Raw genomic sequence first — 20862 nt, 5'->3', positions numbered from 1 at the left:
GAGACTTAGTTTAAACTGCCTGCTATCTAGCCTTTATGGTATAAATTCTATTTTCTACCTAAACAGTAAATCATCTGAGAACAGAATCCATGCAAATATTAAATAATCCAGGGTATATGCTAACTAGAGTATCTGGCATACAGTAATATGCAATAAATGTTAGCTGCTGTTATTATTAAATATTTTATTTCTAGCACATTTCATATTTGAAAGGTGCTGAGTATTGAATATTATTAAAAAGTATAAAAACCACAGCTATGTATATAAAGTTGTATTTCAAGAAGTTTCTCAATTTTTGGCAATAAAAAATTCTGAAATGCAGTATCTCACAGTACAAACTTAAGGAGCCCTAACTCCTGGGATGTTTTCCCATATCAGATTTTTTTCTTAAAATCGTGGCAGCAGCAATATTTTCCTTAAAAGGCAGTAATGGAAATAAGAGCATCACAATTATATCACAAAAATGTTAAAAGCGATGCTCTTGGGAACATTATGACATTAATCACAGAATATTTTTCCTTTATATAGGTACATGGTTTATATTAAAAAACTTCACTGCCAAAAAATACACATCAACAGCCACTGACTTACAGTGAACTAAACATGCTGATCCTCAGAACAAATAGTTATTTATCGGTCATCTATCACTGCCATTGTACCTTGAGTCCCACATTTAACTATCACAACAGTTGCCACCAGCATCCTATTAACCAAGTTACAGTGTCACCATGATCACAGTTTCAGAGGAGAAACTAAAGCTCAGGAAGGTTTAGATAATTTGTTCAAGGCCAAACACGCAGGTCTTTGACACTTTTGAACTGTGGTGTTGGAGAAGACTCTTGAGGATCCCTTGGACTGCAAGGAGATCCAACCAGTCAATCCTAAAGGAAAGCAGTCCTGAATATTCATTGGAAGGACTGATGCTGAAGCTCCAATACTATGGCCACCTGATGAGAAAAACTGATTCCTTAGAAAAGACCCTGATGCTGGAAAAGACTGAAGGCAAGGAGGCAACAGAGGATGAGATGGTGGGATGGCATCACTGACTCAATGGACATGAGTTTGAGCAAGCTCCGGGAGTTGGTGATGGACAGGGAAGCCTGGCGTGCTGCAGTCCATGGGGTTGCCAAGAGTTGGACATGACTGCGCAACTCAGTTGAACTGAACACATGTGGGATTCAACCCAAGAAAGGCTGCACAGCTACTCGGTTGTTCCTACTCAGTTCTTCTGCCTAGAGTTGTGTTACATTTCATCCAACAAACGGTTACTTAAAGTCGTTATGTGGGTTAGTTCTTCAGCAATTTCTGCTGCTAAGGTACACTGCTCTTAAGGACTGATATTTTACCCAAGGAGAAATCAAAGGCAAGGGGTCATGAGTCCAGAAACAAGGTCATGTCACAAATCCTTTCTAGGAAAGGACCTTCAAGGTAGAAGAACTTCCAGAGTTTCAGTGTAGATGTTGAGAGCCACTTCATAAGGTTGATGGAATAACTCATTTAATCTTCATACGAAAAGATTGGAACACAGTAAATGATCATAAATAAGCAGCTATGATTACTATTAATCCTTCATGAGAGTCAGTGGCAGTGAAATGGTCACAATGTATACACACACAGACATCATAAATTCACACTCTGGATTCCAAAGCCCACATGAGGCTGGACTTGTTAGAAGAGGTGAAAGTGCCACTTATCACACATGAGCCCATCCTACAAATAGATGACAGCACAGAGAACAGTCACATCACCCATGGGCTTAAGGAATCAGTAATGCTGGGACTCCACTGGGGAAGGTCGAGTCTGAGAACAGCTGAGGAACTCCTATGTTCAAACTGTAGAAATCAATGAAGTGAGTAGCTGGCAATATGCAGAAAAGTTGTGCCACCAAATTTTCTCCATGGTCTCAGGAATTAATTTGTCTGAGACTCAGGTGTCAAATCTCTAAGATGAATATAGACAACTATCAAGATTATGGTGATAAATACTAGAGGCTCTTCTTCAAGCTGGATTCAGGACCTGTTATGAGAAATGAGGCTAGAAAAGGCAATCTTCAACATGCTATTTTCTTCTATACTTAGGTAGGAAGAACAGCTTGTCATTTCTGAAACCAGTGAAATTAAAGAACTCTGTTGCTATTTTTTTGTTTATAAACATCATAGAAATGTCTCCATCTTTTTTACCCAATAAAGAGCCTGTATAGGATAATAAAGGATGATCTGCAGAGATCTTTGCCACAGGATGAAGGAAAGAGGGAAACTGAAAAGTTAGAAAACTATTATACCAGAGAAAGTACATCAAATCAGCTGATAAGTTGACAGCAGAAACAAAGTATATTTAGAAACCAGACAGACCGGGTTAGGAGACCCTGCCACTATACTAACCAGTTATGAAAACTCACGACAGCACTTAGCTTCTGAGCCTCAACTGATTAGAAATCATGTATATAAATAAAGCATCAAGCAGAATGCCTGGAAGTTTGTACTTCATATTCAACAATTATGATCATAATCATCTCCAATTAAAGTCAGAAAGCAAAGGGTACTCAGCATTTAAATTTTGAAAAATAAAGCAAAGACTCTCTCTGTCCCTTGCTAAAAATGTAGTAGAACACCAACGATACTCAATTTTCTGCCCTAAGAACTATCTTTTGCTCACCTTTCCAACATGGCTGCCCTCTCTATTCCATCAATAACGCTTTCAGAGAAGGACAAGAGAAAGAGAGAAAGGAAAGGAGGCAGGAAAAGAAAAGAAATGTAAAAGTCCACGAAGTTCTAAAAGCAAAAGGGATGTTTGCTTGTTATTCATGAGACCATGGAGAAAGAGGATGAGGACATTCTTACTCAGCTTCTCCAAGCTCAGTATCAGGAGTCACCAATATGGATGCCCACAGGATCAGGCAATTAACATCAACAAGATGATAGGGAATGGGGGGAAGTATTGTGGAAATTAAAGCACAGGTGTTCATATAAATTGATTGAAGGGTGATTTTTTAAATGGCATTATTATGATCAAACAAACTTCTTTGGATTGTGTTTGATGGCGCCATAAAGTTAAGAACTCTTTGGCCTCCCAATGCTACCTCCAAAATAACATAATACTGAAATACCGTGAATCATGAAGGAATTTCTAGCAACATCCAGTCAGATCACTCAGTAACTTTTCATATTTTGACTCACCATTCAGCACTGCTTCAGGTAATGTGGAACAAGGGTATCTCAAAGACTTTTGGATTGAGTTGAGGCAGACACACGGGCCCACTCTCCCCAGGCCAGAAACAATTCAGAGGAAAACATAGACTACCCAGTTCTATACTCTTACTTTACTGCTACAGAATCCACTATTCACCCAATGGTACAGGACTACCAAACACACAGCATTACTGAGCAAAGTAGGACATATCTAGGGAGAAAGAAGCACTCCCCATGGGATCTAATATACTTCATTCACTTTCTCATATCTCATGAAAAGTCAAAAGAGCAAAGGTCAATAACTGAATCATGTTGCTGTATACCATAAACTAACACAACACTGTAAATCAACTATACTTCAAATTTTAAAAGTTTTTTTAAAAAGCAAAGACCAACATTCAAAAAGTCACCATTCCAGCATCTGCTTGTCCCCTTCCATCAAAAACTATTGAAAAAAGAATAATCATCTTGGCTCACATAAGTGACTCAAGTTCAGAGTTTAAGACTCAAAGGGATTCACAGCAGCACTATTATGACAGCCAAAACTTGGAAACAACCCAGAAGTCCATTGACAGATGAATGGAGAAAGAAGATGTGGTACATATGTACAATAGAATACTACTCAGCCATTAAACGGAGAAGGCAATGGCACCCCACTCCAGTACTCTTGCCTGGAAAATCCCATGGACGGAGAAGCCTGGTAGGCTACAGTCCATGGGGTCGCTAAGAGTCGGACACGACCGAGCGACTTCACTTTCACTTTTCCCTTTCATGCACTGGAGAAAGAAATGGCAACCCACTCCAGTATTCTTGCCTGGAGAATCCCAGGGACGGCGGAGCCTGGTGGGCTGCCGTCTATGGGGTTGCACAGAGTCGGACACGACTGAAGCGACTTAGCAGTAGCAGCAGCCATTAAAAAAGAATGAAATAATGTCATTTGAAGCAGCATGGATACAACTAGAGATCATACTAAGTGAAGTAAGTCAGAAAAAAGAGACAAATACCATATGTTATCACCATATGATATTGCTTATATGTGGAATCTAAAATATGGCACAAATGAACCTATCTACAAAACAGAAACAGACTCACAGACACAGATCAGACTTGTGGTTGCCAAAGAGGGGTGGTGAGAAGACGGATGGACTGGGAATTTGGGGTTGGTAGATGCAAACAATTACATTTAGAATGGATAAATAACAAGGTCATACTGTATAGCACAGGTAACTATACACAATCTTCTGGGATAAACCCTAAAGGAAAACAATATTTTAAAATACTACTTTGCTGTACAGCAGAGGTTGGCACAACACTGCAAATCAACTATGCTTCAATTAAAAAAAAAAAAAAGATGGAAAGACACAGTGGGGACGTTTGGAGCCGATGGTGCCTGAAGGAGGCAAACAAAGCCGGCATCAGCCTCAATGATACGAATTCAAGTAAAGCACACAGTCTTCATTCTACAACCAGCTTCCCTCTATCAGCAAATGCAACTTGAAAAAATAGTGGAATTATATGGGGCGAGACAGCATCTTGAAGGCTGAGACAAAGGGCTCCTGGGCTAAGTCAGCCAGGGAATTAATCACTTTTTGTTTTTCATCAAAGTTCAATCCCAAAATTACTTGCATGCTTCTGCGTAGCCAGGGAGGCTACAAGGCACATCAACAGGGGCAAACCAGCAAATCCACTAAACTCCTAACACTATACTATATGCACACAATGAAACAATAAATTAAAATGTTTCCCAACACTCTGTCATCTTTACTGGCATCTCAGTAATGAAATATCAGCACTTAGGGGAATGCCATAAGGGTTTAATGAAATATTTCACATTTGCCAAAGTTTTGTTTATCAATCTACAAATCATTTCCCTTCCCTCCAAGTATTCTCCAGGAATTAACAGATTTAAATGTGTTATGTTGATAGCAAAGGACATAACAAATGGGCTAGGATCAGGGTGTGCGTGTCTTTGTAAACTTAGCTGCATCAGCTCAAGTGTAGTTTGTACTCAATTTTGTTTCAACAGCAATGTGTTTACTATTAGAAATGGACCAGTGGGGTGGGTTGGAGAGAGGAAAGTAAGGACGTCTACAAGTTTCTCTTAGTGGAGGCCAACATACCATTTGGTTCTCTGGGGGCCCACAAGGTACAACATAAGTTAATTTCTAGTTTGGCCCCCATTCCTGGATCATTTCACAGTAGGAGTTACCATATTAGAAATATGCCTGCATTGCACAATGAGCAGGGGCCTGCTAGAGGCCAGTTTTCAGTCAAGTTTCCCCTCAGTGAGGGACTGTGCCTATGATGAATGGGGTCAATGGAAAAGGTTCCCGTAAAGGAAATGTGACTGTTGGCTAGTTTTCTTCTATCTCACAACTCAAAGAACATTAGTTACAAACTGATAAAACAATGTGTCATTTCTAAGGCACTTACTTCTGAACTGCTGAAAGTGCTGGTCAAAAACAGGATTTTTACATTATCCAAGCTCCTCAAAAGACAGATATGGGGCATGCATTTTTTTCCCCTCCACTTTCAAAATTGAGGAAGTAGAGAGCCAAAGAAGTCCTACCGATCTTTATGCTTTCCGTCCCGTCAGAAAGCAGAGCTGGCCCTCCTATAGAAGCTGCATTTGCCATTCTGAGAGCTGTGCTCCCCCACTGAGTCAGGCATCCTAATCAGCACTGGGAGGACAGAAGGCAGTGTCCCAAGGAAGCAAGGAGAACTGAGAAGAGACCCCCCTGGTTAGAAAAGGGGACCTCCAGAAGAAGGAGGAAAACAAGGAAGAGGTGTAAAACACAGGGTTTTACAGATGGTGAGTTAGGTAACCCTAAGGCTGAAAGGACAATGTGGTGGACAAATTGAACTTTTTTTCAAAGAGTAGTTGGACTGACACTTTCACTTTTCCCTTTCATGCACTGGAGAAGGAAATGGCAATCCACTCCAGTATTCTTGCCTGGAGAATTCCAGGGACGGCGGAGCCTGGTGGGCTGCCGTCTATGGGGTCGCACAGAGTCGGACACGACTGAAGCGACTTAGCAGCAGCAGCAGCAGCAGTTGGACCAATGATAAAATTCAAAGCTGCTATTAGTATATGGCCTGGTTCTTTATTTTGTAAATTAGAAAAATGACTCAAAAAAATTGCCTGAAGGTCACACAGCTCATTGTCCCCAAAGTGAGACCACACTCCAGACCTTGTATTTCTAGATCCAATGTTCTTTCCATTAATGTTGCATTGATTAATAGAAAGACATTGGCTTCAAAGTCAGACAGATCTAGATGGATGCAAATTCAGGTTTGCTGGCAACCTACTCCAGTATTCCTGCTGGGATAATCCCATGGATGAGGAGCCTAGTGGGCTACAGTCCATTGGGTTGCAAAGAATTGGACACGACTGAGAGACCCAGCACACACACGCATACTAGTCTAGGATTTCTGACAATTCACAGTCTCTGAAAGCCTCAGGTGTTAAAATCTGAAAATTGGGACATATCTTTGTTTCTATTTCTACATTTACTCTTTCTAATACTAGTACCAAATGCATAGAACAAAGGTTGGCACACAGTGGGGATTTGATTACATTTTAGTCGCTACTTGTTTTTCAATCATAGGTTGTTATTTTAAAAAATATTTGTGCATCATCTATGTGCCAAGAACTTTACTAGGTACTTTCAAAACCAGAGGAAAAAAATTGCTCCCCCCAGGTGCCTACAATCAGATTAATAAGCAGGACCTTGGTGGCACGAAAAGGGTAATAAAATCACTCAAAGAACTTAACTCAAGACTAAGAAAGTAGATTGTACACTGAGATAAGATTATACAGATCAACACAGAGCAGCATTCAGAAACATCGGTTACTAGAAGGAAGAAAAGAATTATGTGAGAAACAAGCTATACAGCCCTCCCTTCTTCTCTCCCTCCCTCTGCTCTTCTCTATTTACAGTAAAGCTCTAACAGGGGAACAAGATATTTTTCAAACTTATTAGACCATGAAATATTTTTGTCAAGGAGCATTTTGGAGGCTCACTGTTCAGCATAATGACCTCTGGGAAAGCCTGGTTTAGACCCCCTGATATAGAGCACAGAGGCTAGTGGACAGCTGGAAGACCATGGAAAGAATAAGTCAAAGTCCCAAGGAAGTCCTCAACCAAAAGGGCCTGAGGACTGCTCTAAACTCAAGCTGCCTAATTACAAGGAGACTTGAGCAGAGCAAAAGGAATGAGAAATGGTATTTACTGAACATGTGTTTATAATCGGGTATATGTCATATTGAACAATCCTAGAATGGAGGCATCAGCAAAATGACTACATTTTTAAAAACTGAGTTACAGTTGATGTACAATATTTTATGTTATAGGTGTACAACACAGTGATTCACAATTTTTTAAAGTTATATTCCATTTAGAGTTATTGTAAAATATTGGCTATATTCCTTGCACTGTACTATATATGCTTGTAGCTTATTTATATCTTCATCCATTCATCTGTTGACAGACAGTTAAGGTCCATCCATAGCTTGGTAATTGTAAATAATGCTGCTGTGACCATTGATGCATGTAGCTTTCAAATTAAGTGGTTTTGTTTTTTTCAGATATACATCAATTGCTGTCTCATATAGTAGATCTGTTGTAGTTTTTTGAGAAACCTCCATATTGTTCTCCATAGTAGCTGCACCAATTTACATTCCTACCAACAGTGTAGGAGGGTTCCATTTTCTCGACATCTTCTCCAATATTTGTTATTTGGGCATCAATACGATTATTATTGAACAAATGCTGAAACTGAAAAAACTAAATGCCAGAGAAGTTGATTAATTTCCTAATGTCACAGTGCAAAGAGCTGAACTGAATCCTGACTCAAAAACCTGAATTCTTTCATACTCTCATCATACATAAAATACCATCACACCTGGTTCTCTGACTACAATAAGACAAAAATCAACTACATAAGATTTTGTACAAGAGCTGTGACGGTGATTTTCAAACCGTGCTCCTAGACAATTCCAAAGGAAAAAATCTTTATTTACACCATGGGAGAATTAGCTTTTATCATATGCTTTGAAAGGGCAGGTGTGAACTATGTTTCTACATAAACCATGAACTTTTTGTGCAACGGCTACCACAGGCAAAATTTTCTCAAATAAATATCTGTAAAGGTGCCACTCTTTCAAAAATAAAATCAGTAACACAGACTTATTCAGAACTGAAAAATGAACTACATGATGCTGAATATCAGGAAGTGATCAAATACTCTTAGGGCAAAGTTTGCTAAATGAAGGGCACACTTGAACAAAATTTAAGAATTTTGCTGGTTTTAATATAAATGAGATAGCTAAGCCATGGAAAATGTTGGACCTGCCACAACTCTCCTACTGGAGATTTGAGTAGAAAAGTCAGTCAAGGGGTTTGAGTAAAAGGTGTATATAAATTGATGGAATTTGGAAATGAATTAATTCAAATCATCAATAACTTTTTGCTTTTGAATTACAGGGAGGATATGTATCTGAGTTGCTACACATTATGAAAAGCCAGTCCCAGGACCAAGCCCCTTCTAGAGCATCGTCTTCCACAAATGTGGGCTACAGAGCATGTCTGAGATAAAAACTCCTCACTTTTATAAGTCTTGAGACTCTGGGCTAAAAGTTCCAACCTCCAATCAAAAAGGATTCCATTTTGTAGGTGGGGGAATTTAACAATTAAATGACTTCCTACGAATTTACAGTCAAAAACAGAATAGCAAGCTGACATTAAGTTCTCCATTTGTTGAGTAAGGCCCCCCCCCCTTTTTTTAAAGTCTATGAAAACAGTCAAAAAACTAAATATGAAACATATCAATTCTTATATATGGTGACAGAATGAATCACTTTCCCTATGTACTTAAGCACAGACTCTTTCTTACTCTAGAAAGGTGTTTTGAAGAGGTTCTGAAACAAATCTGACTTCTCTGTGACCTGTGAGCAGAGAAAGAAAATCTAACAGGCAGTGAAGGCTGCCAGTTGAAATCCATATAAAGAAATGAGCAACAAAAGAGCTGCTCACCAATTGTCTTCCGCCAGTCCTGTGACAACAGACATGACTTTGTCACTTAGTAGAATAAAACAGGTAGGGATGATGTTCAGCAAGTGCCCACAAGTACAGCCAGATGGGGTTATAGATTTATGAACCTGCATCTTTTCTGACTTGGTCTGTGCTGCTATACATCTAGGTATTTTCTGCATCTCCCAGGGGTTAAAGGAACCTGGCAGGGGAAATGGCCCAGAGTGGGGACAGAGGCAAACTAGAGACCACCTGCCCTAGTTGAAGTGACGTCTGCTCCTCAACCCCAGCAGGTTAAAGTCACACAGGAAAAGAAGCGCACCATTACCAGTTTTTCCACTGTTTTTTCAGATGCAGCTAGAACTCTCCCCCTACTTTAAACTATTTCTAATTCAATCTTTAAAACGTTCTATTTGCCAACAAGACACTTCTCTAGGTCAGATGAGTAAGAGTTGCCAGTTTCCATACACACTACCATGTGTAAAAGAGATAACCAGAGGGGATTTGCTGTATGACTCAGGGAACTCAAACTAGGGCTCTGTGACAACCTAGAAGGGCGGGATGGGGAGGGAGGTTCACAAGGGAGGGGAAACGTGTGTACCTATGGCTGATTCACGTTGATGTATGGCAGAAACCAACATAATATTGTAAAGCAATTTCCTTCAATCAAAAATAAATAAACTGAAAAAAAATATGGGACATATTTTTAAGTTTACTAATAGCACTAAAAGAACAGATAATTATTTCAGATATACTTAAAGAAAGCTTAATATAACTAGGAACATTTTTTAATGTTTACTATTGCCAATCATACCTTGGTCTAATCTTTATTTTAAATGTAGATCATGATAACAATACAATTTTTTCCTTTCCACTTTTCATCCTTTCCCTTCTCAAAACTTCTCTTAGTTTGAGATGTAAGATCATGAGACTTTTTTGTGGAGGGAGATTGAAAAGACATGAAATAATATATGTAACATGCCTAGAGAAATGCCCAGCACAAAGGAAGAGCCCCAAGATTGCAAGTACCTGTGGTCCCTGTGAATATTATTAGCTGTCAAAGTCCTCCCAGGGCTGGTCTATAACTTGGAGAAGATTGTGTTAATTCTTATGGCTGAGCTGTTAACAGAATCCTTCTGCTCACAGACTCACTTCTGTACCCCCCTCTTGAGCAATCTGCTTCTTTAATTAATCCCCACTTCAGCTTCTCTCAGACAGCTGGCAATCTTTTACACACCAGAACAAAGGGAAAAAGCAAGGTCTCTGTAGAGCATTTTGCAACAAAGGAGATAAGGGCCTCCTCCCTCCCCCCACTCTGTTCCCTAGTAGTCAGAGGTACTTTTCCACTTTTTTGTTTCTTTGTGAAATGGACTTATTCCCTCCCCCAAACTATTTAAACCAAGCTGTTCAGGGGTGGCCTGAATTCATACCCTATAAGGGTGCCCTGGTAGCTCAGACAGTAAAGAATCTGTCTGCAATTCAGGAGACCCAGGTTTGATCCCTGGGTTGGGAAGATCCCCTGGAGTAGGAAATGGCAACCCACACCAGTGTTCTTGCCTGGGAAATTCCATGGACAGGGGAGCCTGGTGGGCTACAGTCCACGGGGTTGCAAAGAGTCGGACACGACTGAGTGACTAAAACACACACATGACTTATTTAGTGATCTTTTTGCTACCTGCAGTAGTTTCATATAAAATCAAATATACAATCTCAGTTATTTCTCAGTTATTTAAAAAAGTATACTATCACCTAATGGAAAGAAGAATATTTGATCTACAAACTCACTGACTTAGCATGTAATGACTTAGCACTGGACAACTACCAAGTTTGATTTGAATTTCGCTAATGTTCTCTCCTGAGATATGGGGTCAATCCCAGTTATCAGTAAACTGGAATCAGTGCCTGATTCAATATTTAGTTATGTGAAATTATGACTGTGAAACTTCCTGTTACAGGCCCAGCAAGTAAATACCAAACATCAAGGAATGATAATTAGTGGGACAAAGGAAACAATCCCTCAGGCTTTCTGGACTTCACAAACGAGATCAAGTCAGCGGTGTCCAAGCGCTCTCTGGGGATACGTAATGGCTGATCCAGCACAATTCTTCCTCCTACTAGGGCCACTTCCTTAACTGCCTTAATCTGCCTGACATCACATTGCAGACATGTGCTAAGCAACAGACAGAAACGAACACAAGGCTGGGAGGACGCCCAACAAAATAAATTGCAATGTGCATAGGAAACAGTATTTCAGAGCTTTCTTATAAACAGTAAAAGTCTAAATACTTGATCTTCTTCCCTGCATTCCAAATAAAACCATCATTTCCTCCAATCAAATCTTTCCCCAAATGCATCTGTGGTATTTTTTAAAAAATAGGGATTTAATTCTACTAAAAATGGCATTCAAGACTTTCATCCCCAGGATAAACTCAAGACCAGGTGGCAAGTACAAAGTGGAGATGCTGTCTCTGTAAATGTGTCAAAAAAGCAGAGTATTTACTTCAACACATGAGAAAACCAAGCATCAGTCTCAAATAACCAGTTCAGTAGAATCAAAGAAATATACCTGCAGGTTTTCAATTTCTTCTTTGTGCTCCCTCTTCAAGTGTAAAATAGCAGCTTGGTATTCTGTAAGATCACAAAAGAAGTCAATTACAAAGAAGCACAAAATTATGCACAGAATTCTAATGAGTAGCTCTAAGATTCCATAAGCCCTCCTACTAGTCAACTGAGTAAATGAATACCATAGTTTGACATTAACCTGACAAAAGATGATAAAAACTGGGGCAAAATACAGCTAGAAACTCAAGATAGAAGGAAGATTTCCCTCTGATGTAGCAAATCCTGAAATATGAAATGTCCGAAATTAAGCAGATAGGATAGAGTTTATAAAAAAAAAAAAGGACATGATGAGTGTTCCAGATAAAGACTGATCAGGTGTTTTGTCTTAAGAAGGAGTTGGAAGCTAAAGACCCACAGAGAACAAATATAGTCATGTTAAGAGGAGACACACAGGAAATAAAAGAAAATGTCTCCATGTGAGATCAGAGAACTCTATTTTTAACTGTTTCCAAAAAAAAAAAATCTCCATTTGAATGCAAGCACCCAGGGCTGACTTTAATCTTTAAGATCATTTCAAAAAGTCAAGACCATTTGTCATGTGGATGGGAGACTGGAGGGTGAGTTGAGGTTGAAAGGAGGATGAAAATAAATTTCTGGTCCAATTTTAGTTTGAGTCTAATAATGTTTATTCCAACAGTCAGTCCCAAGTGTACACAGGAACTCCTGCCAACCACTAAAACTACCATCCCACTGGCGAATCAAATTTCCTTCCAGCAGGACGACTTAGAATGTGGGGTTACAGCACTACACAGGCTGTAGAGAACCACAAAGCAAAACACTTGGAGAAAACACTGTTGTGGGATAAGTTTCCATTTTTATTATTATTATTATTTTTTTTACAAATGTGTTTGGGACTGTGATTATGAGTAAGAAAGAAATCAGATGTCATTTAAAGTGTATGAAAAGGCAGGCTATTTCTTTAGGTGGATTACAGAAATTAGGCAAGAAAGTTTAAGTTTCAATTCGAAAGTAGATGACACACGACTATACATAAAATAGATAACTAATAACCTTCTGTTTAGTACAGGGAACTCTTCGCCTACTCTGTAACGACTGGTGAGGGAAAAGAATCTAAAAAAGAGTCAATATATGTGCATATGTATAACCGATTCACTTTGCTGTACAGCAGAAACTAACACAACATTGTAAATCAACTATATTCCAATATTTTTTTTTTAATGGATGAGGAAAATCTTCAGGAAAGCCGTAAGAGAAAACAGTGTTGCTGCTGATAATTAAGACTAGCCACCAGCCACACCACTACTCTGATGGGGAATGTGTTCCACTGAACTACAATCCCTCAGCAAGTTCTGTGGGTTCTACCTCCAAACCCTACCTTCAATCAAACCACTTCTCACCAACCCCATAAGCACTACTATGGTCTAAGCGACCACCATCTTTTCTCTGGACTACCATGGTAATCTGCTTTCACTCCTTCCACCTCCATAACCCATTTTCCTCATCACAGCCTAAAGGATCTACTAAAGTCACAAACCAGATCATGTCTCATCCCTGTGCTTTCCACTGTATTTGGACTAAAATAAAAACTCCAGGCTGTAGTCCATAAGGCCTGACCCTGCTCCTCTATACCTTCTACATGCCACCTTCCCCTCTCATTACACACCAGGCATGTTGGCTCTCTTCCTATTCCTTGAACTTGTCAAGTTCTTTTCTACTTCAAAATCTCTACTAATAATGTGGACAATAATAATGGATTGTATTTATTGAGCACGTACTATATATCAGAAATTACCTAAGTATTTCATAGCAATTAACTCATTTCACCCCCACAATAACCCTATGATGTAGGTGCATTATCCTCATTATCCAAAGAAGCAAAATAAGTTGCATAGCTAAAAAACGTGCGTAATTCATCTGGTTAATGTATACATAAACTGTGGCATGTCCATAGAATTCGATACTACTCAACAATAATAACAATACATCAACAAAGACAAATATCAAAGGCTTTATGCAGAGTGAAGGAAGTCAGTCTCAGAGGTTAACTGTTGTTTAATTTCATGTAACATTCTGGAAAAGGCAACACCACGCAGATGAAGAACAGATCAGAGCAGCAGTGGCCAGAAGTTAGACACAGGGATATGTTTGACTACAATGGAGCAGCATACAAAGGAATTTTGAGGGTGACTATTCTCGATCGTGATTATCGTGGTAGTTACATGAATCTACACATCAGGTTAAAACTCAGAATTCTTATACTAAAAAGAAAAAAGTTAACTCTATAGTACATTAAAATTCTTTAAAATTTACAAATATTTAACTTCTGAATGCTTTCCCTAGGAAATTCACCGTAACACAAGAATACTTGTTACTACTACTTCTATTCATTGTTTTCCTAAGGGTATCAGCAGATGCAGTAGGACAAAAAAAAAAAAGAAAAACACACGTGCACACATACACATACACACACACATATATATAAGGGAAACGTAAACTCATTATTCACTATGATTGTGTATTTAGAAAAATCCAAAAGATTCTACAGGTAAAATATTAGAATTAATACATGAGTTTAATAGAATTGATGGATGTAAAATCAGAATACAAAAATCTTGATATCACCAACAGTTTAAAGAAAAAAACTTGACATTTACAAGTACCTCTAAAAATATCAAGTACTTAAAAAGAACCTAACTAAAAAATGCAAGACTTCACATGAGAAAATAGAAACACTGTATTTAAATATATTACAAAGAAAGACATAGAAAGTAAGCAAATCATGTTTTGGATGACTCCATAGTGTAAAGATGGATCTTTCCAAATTGGTCTAATAATTCAATGCAATCCCATTCAACATTTCTCAGGGTTTTTGTTTTGTTCAAACTTAAGGAGCTCATTCTGAAATGTATATTGAAGCATGAACATGCAAAAAGCCAAGAAACTTCACAAAAATATAAAGGTAAGACAACATGCCTTTCTACGTAACAAGAATTACTTTTTCCTATCACAACCCAAGTATGGTGGTATGGTACTAAAAGAGAAACTAACAGACTAGGACACAAGAAATACAACATAAACTTACGGTTACTTGGTACGACAGAAGCATCACAAAAGATCTTTCTTTACAATAAAGAGCAGTCTTTTCAATAATTATTGATTGGGAAAAGTGGATAGTCACATGAAAAAAACATGAAGCTGGATCCCAACTTTATACCATGGAATATTCATTCTAAATTGATAAAGAGCTACACTGTACAAAACTAAGTATCTTATAAGCAACATACAGTAATATTTTTATAACTTCAGGATAGGAAAGAACTTAAGATTCAAAAAAGCATTACATATAAAGGATAAAAGTAATAAACTCACCTATATTAAAATTAAGAACTTTTCATCAATATACTATAGAGAGAGAGAAAAGACAAGCCATAGAGTAGGAGAATATAATTGGAACCCATAATCAAAGATCTAGTATAAATATAGGCATGAATAGTTCCTTAAAAAACTACAGAAAATGAAAAATAGCTAAATGCGTCAATAGGCACTCTGAAAGAGGACATGCAAGTAACAGATACATTACAAGTGCCTATTCTCATTTAGCAATCAGGAAGAAAGTTAGACAGAACTGACTGCTGGTGAAGATGTGGAGCAATGGAAACCCTCAAGCTTTTGCGGTAGGAATGCAAACTGGTACAATCACTATGGAAAATGTTCAACATTTTCTAATAAAGTTGAAGATATCCATACCTCCTTATCCCAAAATTCTATATCTAGGTTCACAAATGGAAGACTATACAAGAAAAGCAAACAATGTTAACAAAATCAGGAAAATGGTGCCACCCAGGAGAAGAGGAGCTGAGATGGGTTGTGAGGGAAGAAGGCTTTTCAATGAAAATCTCTTTTTTAGCCTCCATGGGGATTCCCAATTGGCTTAAGTGGTAAAGAACCCACCTGCCAATGCAGGAGGTGTTAAGATGTAGGTTCAGTCCCTAGGTTGAGAAGATCCCCTGGAGAAGGAAATGGCAACTCACTTCAGTATTCTTGCCTGGAGAAGTCCACTGACAGAGGAGCCTAGCAGGCTATGGTCCATAGACTCACAAAGAGCCTGACAAGACTGAAGTGACTTAGCACTAGCACTAGCTTCTATGTCTCTTATATCATTTTCTTTATGCATACCTAGCATTAAAGTACAGAGAAGGCAATGGCAACCCACTCCAGTACTCTTGCCTGGTAAATCCCATGGACAGAGGAGCCTGGTAGGCTACAGTGCATGGGGTCTCGAAGAGTCGGAAACGACTGAGAGACTTCACTTTCCCTTTTCACTTTCATGCATTGGAGAAGGAAATGGCAACCCACTCCAGTGTTCTTGCCTGGAGAATCCCAGGGACGGGGGAGCCTGTTGGGCTGCCGTCTATGGGGTCACACAGAGTCAGACATGACTGAAGCAACTTAGCAGCAGCAGAATTAAAGTATAAGAAAAAGACTGCTAAGGTTATATTTATATATATTAGCTTCTTCATGTGTCATAAAAAGAATATTAAAAGCAGAGACATCACTTTGCCAGCAAAGGTCCATCTAGCAAAAGCTATGGTTTTTCCAGTAGTCATGTATGGATGTGAGAGTTGGATCATAAAGGAGGCTGAGTGCTGAAGAATTGATGCTTTTGAACTGTGGTGTTGAAGAAGACTCTTGAGAGTCTCTTGGACTGCAAGGAGATCAAACCAGTCAATCCTAAAGGAAATCAATTCTGAATATTCACTGGAAGGACTGATGCTGAAGCTCCAATACTTTGGCCACCTGATGTGAAGAGCTGACTCACTGGAGTCACTCATGTGAAGAGTCAGACACGACTGAGCGACTGAACTGAACTGCAACTGTACCTGGAAGGGCGTGACATAGAGTTCTGACTAATCAACAGACTGATGAAGACCACTGCAAAACTAACACCCAGCAAATCTTGATTCATCTCCTCTTCAAACAACAGTTTGGTGCCAACAGTCCCAGTGTGACAGGTGGCAAGAAAACACATCCCCATTCGTGACAAAGATGATAAAATACAATAAGCGGGCAGCACACCGCAGGAGGAAGTTAACACCCTCGCTTGTGGAATACTCCCTTTGAGGGTTCATAAGAGAATGGTAAGAGAGTATAAAGGTTACAGAATAATGAATCATGGTTGGTGGTTTTCAACTGTGTCCTGTTGGTAGCAGTCCCCTCCCTCCACAGTTTTTGGGTTTGCAAATACCTTGGAGAAGACCAAGGCAAATCTTCCCGGTCTCTTGGGGGTGATGATGGGGAGGCAGTGGTCTCTATTCAACACAAAGGATGTTTTTGTTTCTTAAAAAGGGAACTTGACCCTGAAATTCAGTAGCTTTGCGACTCTAATCAATGTGTGAAAAAGATGAATAGAGGTTCTAACTATCAGGGCCTGAAAATGGTAGACTTCTCTGAAGCCTCATTAGCCTCAATGGAAATTAACAAATGGATTTAAATAATCCAGCCCACAAAAGAAGCAGTTTGAATAATGTCTTTTAGGGAAATAATACATGATATGGAAAGACAGAAAAAGGATCCTAACATTTTGGGAGGAAGTAAGAACTTCCCTCCATAAAAATAGAGCTTTTTCTAGTCAAGTACTTGGTCTAATTGGTAGCAACCCCTTTTACTATACAAACCTTTCTTTTTGATCAGCTCCCAACAACAAAATGTACTTTGGGCAGGTACCATCACAGGGGTGTATTCTTCAACTCACCAAGAACAAAATTAAAGATGACCTCTCTAACATGGGGTTAGTAACCACTACTACAGTTTATCACTGACTGAATGAGTTTCTCTTAATTACATACATTATACACAAGTATAGGTGACATTACTGAGTGCTATTTCTCAAGAACTGTTCTAAGCACTTTACATAGGTTAATTCATGTCATCCTCACATCATACTTACAAGACAAGGTAGATCTTATCATATCAATACCCAGTTTGCAGATGGAGAGACTGAGGTGAACAGTTGAACAACTACCCTTAGACCACATGCTAGTCAGTACCAATGATGTCATTCAAGCCCAAAGAACCCGTCTTATTTCCTTAACAGAGTTTTGTTAGCTTATTTTATTTGTGAGTTACTATTGTACTTATGGTTAGGTAAACATCAGGTATAAACAAAATTCCAAACGCCTGAGAACGTAAAGGTTGTTGACATTATCCAATTTCAAGAATCACTTGTAAAATTGGGACAATTTTTCCCTAACTCTTTAAAAGAGGCAGGGGTCTTTTTAATCACAGAGAGGTTTGATGAGTGTGGGGTCAACATGAACAGTGTGAGTTATAATGATTCCATCAGGTTATATGACTGATTCGTTCATCTTCTCCTTGGGGACTTCCCGGCCTGTAGTCGCCAGTTTGTGGTTAAATCTGGTTTTCATTTATACTCTCTGAACACACACATCCACTATATCTCAGCCCCTCCCCAACATACGCACACGACACTGAAGGAACTAGATTATGCACACAGCTGGGGAATTAGAGACTTGCTGATTTCCCCCCAAAATGAAAAACACAGCTCTGTTTCTGCCCACGGACTCTAATATTGCACGGTGTGTATCTCACAGTGGCTTCACCCATTGTCTTATATTGTTCAGAAACACGTTCAAGTACATATCTTCAGTTTTAATGGGAAAGGATGCGGATGCTTCCTCTGAATTATATTTGGAGACTACTCAGTGTTACAAGGCTTTGCACACACACCAGTGAGGTCATATTTTCAGTAACAGACAGCTGGACTTTAACTGTTGAATATTTATTTTAGGTGCATTAGAAAAAAGTCAAACTAGCACATACTGCTACTGCTAAGTCGCTTCAGTCGTGTCCGACTCTGTGCGACCCCATAGACGGCAGACCACCAGGCTCTGCCATCCCTGGGATTCTCCAGGCAAGAATATTGGAGTGGGTTGCCATTTCCGTCTCCAGTGTATGAAAGGGAAAAGTGAAAGTGAAGTAGCTCAGTCGTGTCCGACTCTTAGCGACCCCATGGACTGAAGCCTTCCAGGCTCCTCCATCCATGGGATTTTCCAGGCAAAAGAGTACTGGAGTGGGGTGCCATTGCCTTCTCCGAAACTAGCACATAAAACCCATGCTATTACGAGTATTACTGCTATAAGACACTGTTCATAAGACACTGTTATAAGATGGAGTTTAGTCCCTGGACCCGCAGCATCAGTGTCACCTGGAACTTCTTGTTCAGTCACTATGTCATGTCTGACTCTTAGCAATCCCCATGGACTGCAGCATGCCTGGCTTCCCTGGCCTTCACTGTCTCCCAGAGTTAGCTGAAACTCATGTCTATTGAGTTGGTGATGCCACCCAATCATCTCATCCTCTGTCACCCCCTTCTCCTCCTGCCCTCAATCTTTCCCAGGGTATTTTCCAATGAGTTGGCTCTTTGTATTGGGTGGCCAAAGTATTGAAGCCTCAGCTTCAGCAACAGTCCTTCCAGTGAATATTTAGGATTGATTTCTTTTAGGATTGATTGTTTGATTTCCTTAGAGTCCAAGGGACTCTCAAGAGTCTTCTCCAGCACCGTAATTAGAAAGCAACTTCTTAGAAATCATCATTCTTAGGCCTATCCTAGACCTACTGATTAAGAAACTGAGAGAACACTTTAACAAGCTCCCCAAGTAAGAAGGCATGCTAAAGTTTGAGAATCATTGCTTTAAGATAAAGTTAATTTTATTTAAGCAAAGAGAAAACAATCAATTGGTTTAAAGAAGAAATTAAAAAATAATAAAAGTAGTCTAAGGATATGCCCCAAATTAAGGAGCTGGGGAGAGGCTGGGACTTGGGACCCCTGGGTGCAGGGCTCGAGCGCATGCATCCTCAGTCGCTCAGTCATGTCCAACTCTCTGCAACCCCATGGACTGTAGCCTACCTGGCTTCTCTGTCCATGGGATTATCCCAGCAAGAATACTGGAGTGAGCTGCCATTTCCTCCTCCAAAGGATCTTCCCAACCCAGGGATTGAACCCGTCTCCTGCAGTTCCTGCAGTGTCAGCTGGGTTCTTTACCACTGAGCCACCTGGGAAGATGGGCTACGGTGCTTATACCTGGACAAACATCTCCTCAAGCAACAGAATACAAACAAACTACAAGGGACTAAAAATAACTGTGTACGTGCCCAGTTGGGGCAAATTATGAACAAGATACAAAAAGATCAAAAACCCAAGTGCCACTTTGAAACAGTCAGAAATAAAAGCAGAATACTATCCATGTACCCTGCAGAAAACATGAACCATCAGGCGGTGGGCAGACCACTCAAGCCACTCCTACAGCCTGACCCACCAATCTACCCCTACCCTCACCCTGTTTACGATACCAGCTCACCAGCCCTCAGAGACAGAGCCTGGGAACATGTCACTTGTTCTCGCTCCCTCATGTTGTAGAACGTGTCCCAGTCAAGACTTGCCTGAATTTCTCGTCTGGCTTCAGATCAATTTCTACTGATTTAAGGAGGCCAAGATCCCCGGTCGGTAACACTGGCACATATTAGATGATGTGTTGGGGAAACATGCTAGTGACTGACAGATTAATAAACATTCAAACTCATCCATGAATGAACACAGGAACTTCCTCCAACTATCTCTTAACATGAATGAAAATAGTACTGGTCATGGAAGGCAAAGTCATAGATCCTTAGCTCTAATATAAAAGTAAAGTTAAATTTGGGCTCTCATGTTTAATAAGCAAAGTGTGCCACCCGGTCTGGGCGCACAGTAGATCCTCCACGTCCATTTCTCACCAGACACCCATCCACAATGCACTTCACACAAACAATACCATTTGGAGCAGGGAAGGCTGTCCGTACTTGTCAGAAATAGTAAAAGTCAAGAGAACAAAGTTGGATGAAATCAAATTCTGCAGCTGCCAGCCAGTCCACACAACACAATGTCAATACAACACCTTCCATCAATGAGCCATCAACAATCACACACGTGGAGGGAAAAGTATAATGAAGAGTCTAACTTTATTTTCTAATCTTTAATTGCTGACAGTTTTTAAGCTTCA

At 39.6% G+C, this 20862-nt stretch overlaps 1 protein-coding gene across 28 annotated transcripts in view; it reads right to left on the bottom strand.

Annotated features, from left to right (window-relative positions):
• FMN1 (formin 1) overlaps window positions 1–20862 on the bottom strand; it is a 487763-nt gene that overhangs the window by 264636 nt on the left and 202265 nt on the right. For 27 of the 28 annotated variants that reach the window (XR_014058706.1, XR_014058707.1, XR_014058704.1 and 24 more), the window contains one exon: window positions 11787–11848. The exons of the other annotated variant lie outside the window; for it this stretch is intronic. Coding sequence is in view for 21 of the 27 variants with exons in the window: in XM_081507056.1 (XP_081363182.1) it covers window positions 11787–11848 (62 nt within the window). In the remaining 6 variants the exon portion in view is untranslated. The remainder of the gene's footprint in view (window positions 1–11786; window positions 11849–20862) is intronic. 28 annotated transcript variants of the gene reach the window in all.

The sequence above is a fragment of the Giraffa tippelskirchi genome, chromosome 7 (genome assembly GCF_054371585.1).
Source record: "Giraffa tippelskirchi isolate mGirTip1 chromosome 7, T2T-mGirTip1v1.2.pri, whole genome shotgun sequence".
Taxonomy (NCBI): Eukaryota; Metazoa; Chordata; class Mammalia; order Artiodactyla; family Giraffidae; genus Giraffa; species Giraffa tippelskirchi.
The sequence above is the reverse complement of the archived record's forward strand: the minus strand, read 5'-3'. Positions and strand labels throughout refer to the sequence as shown.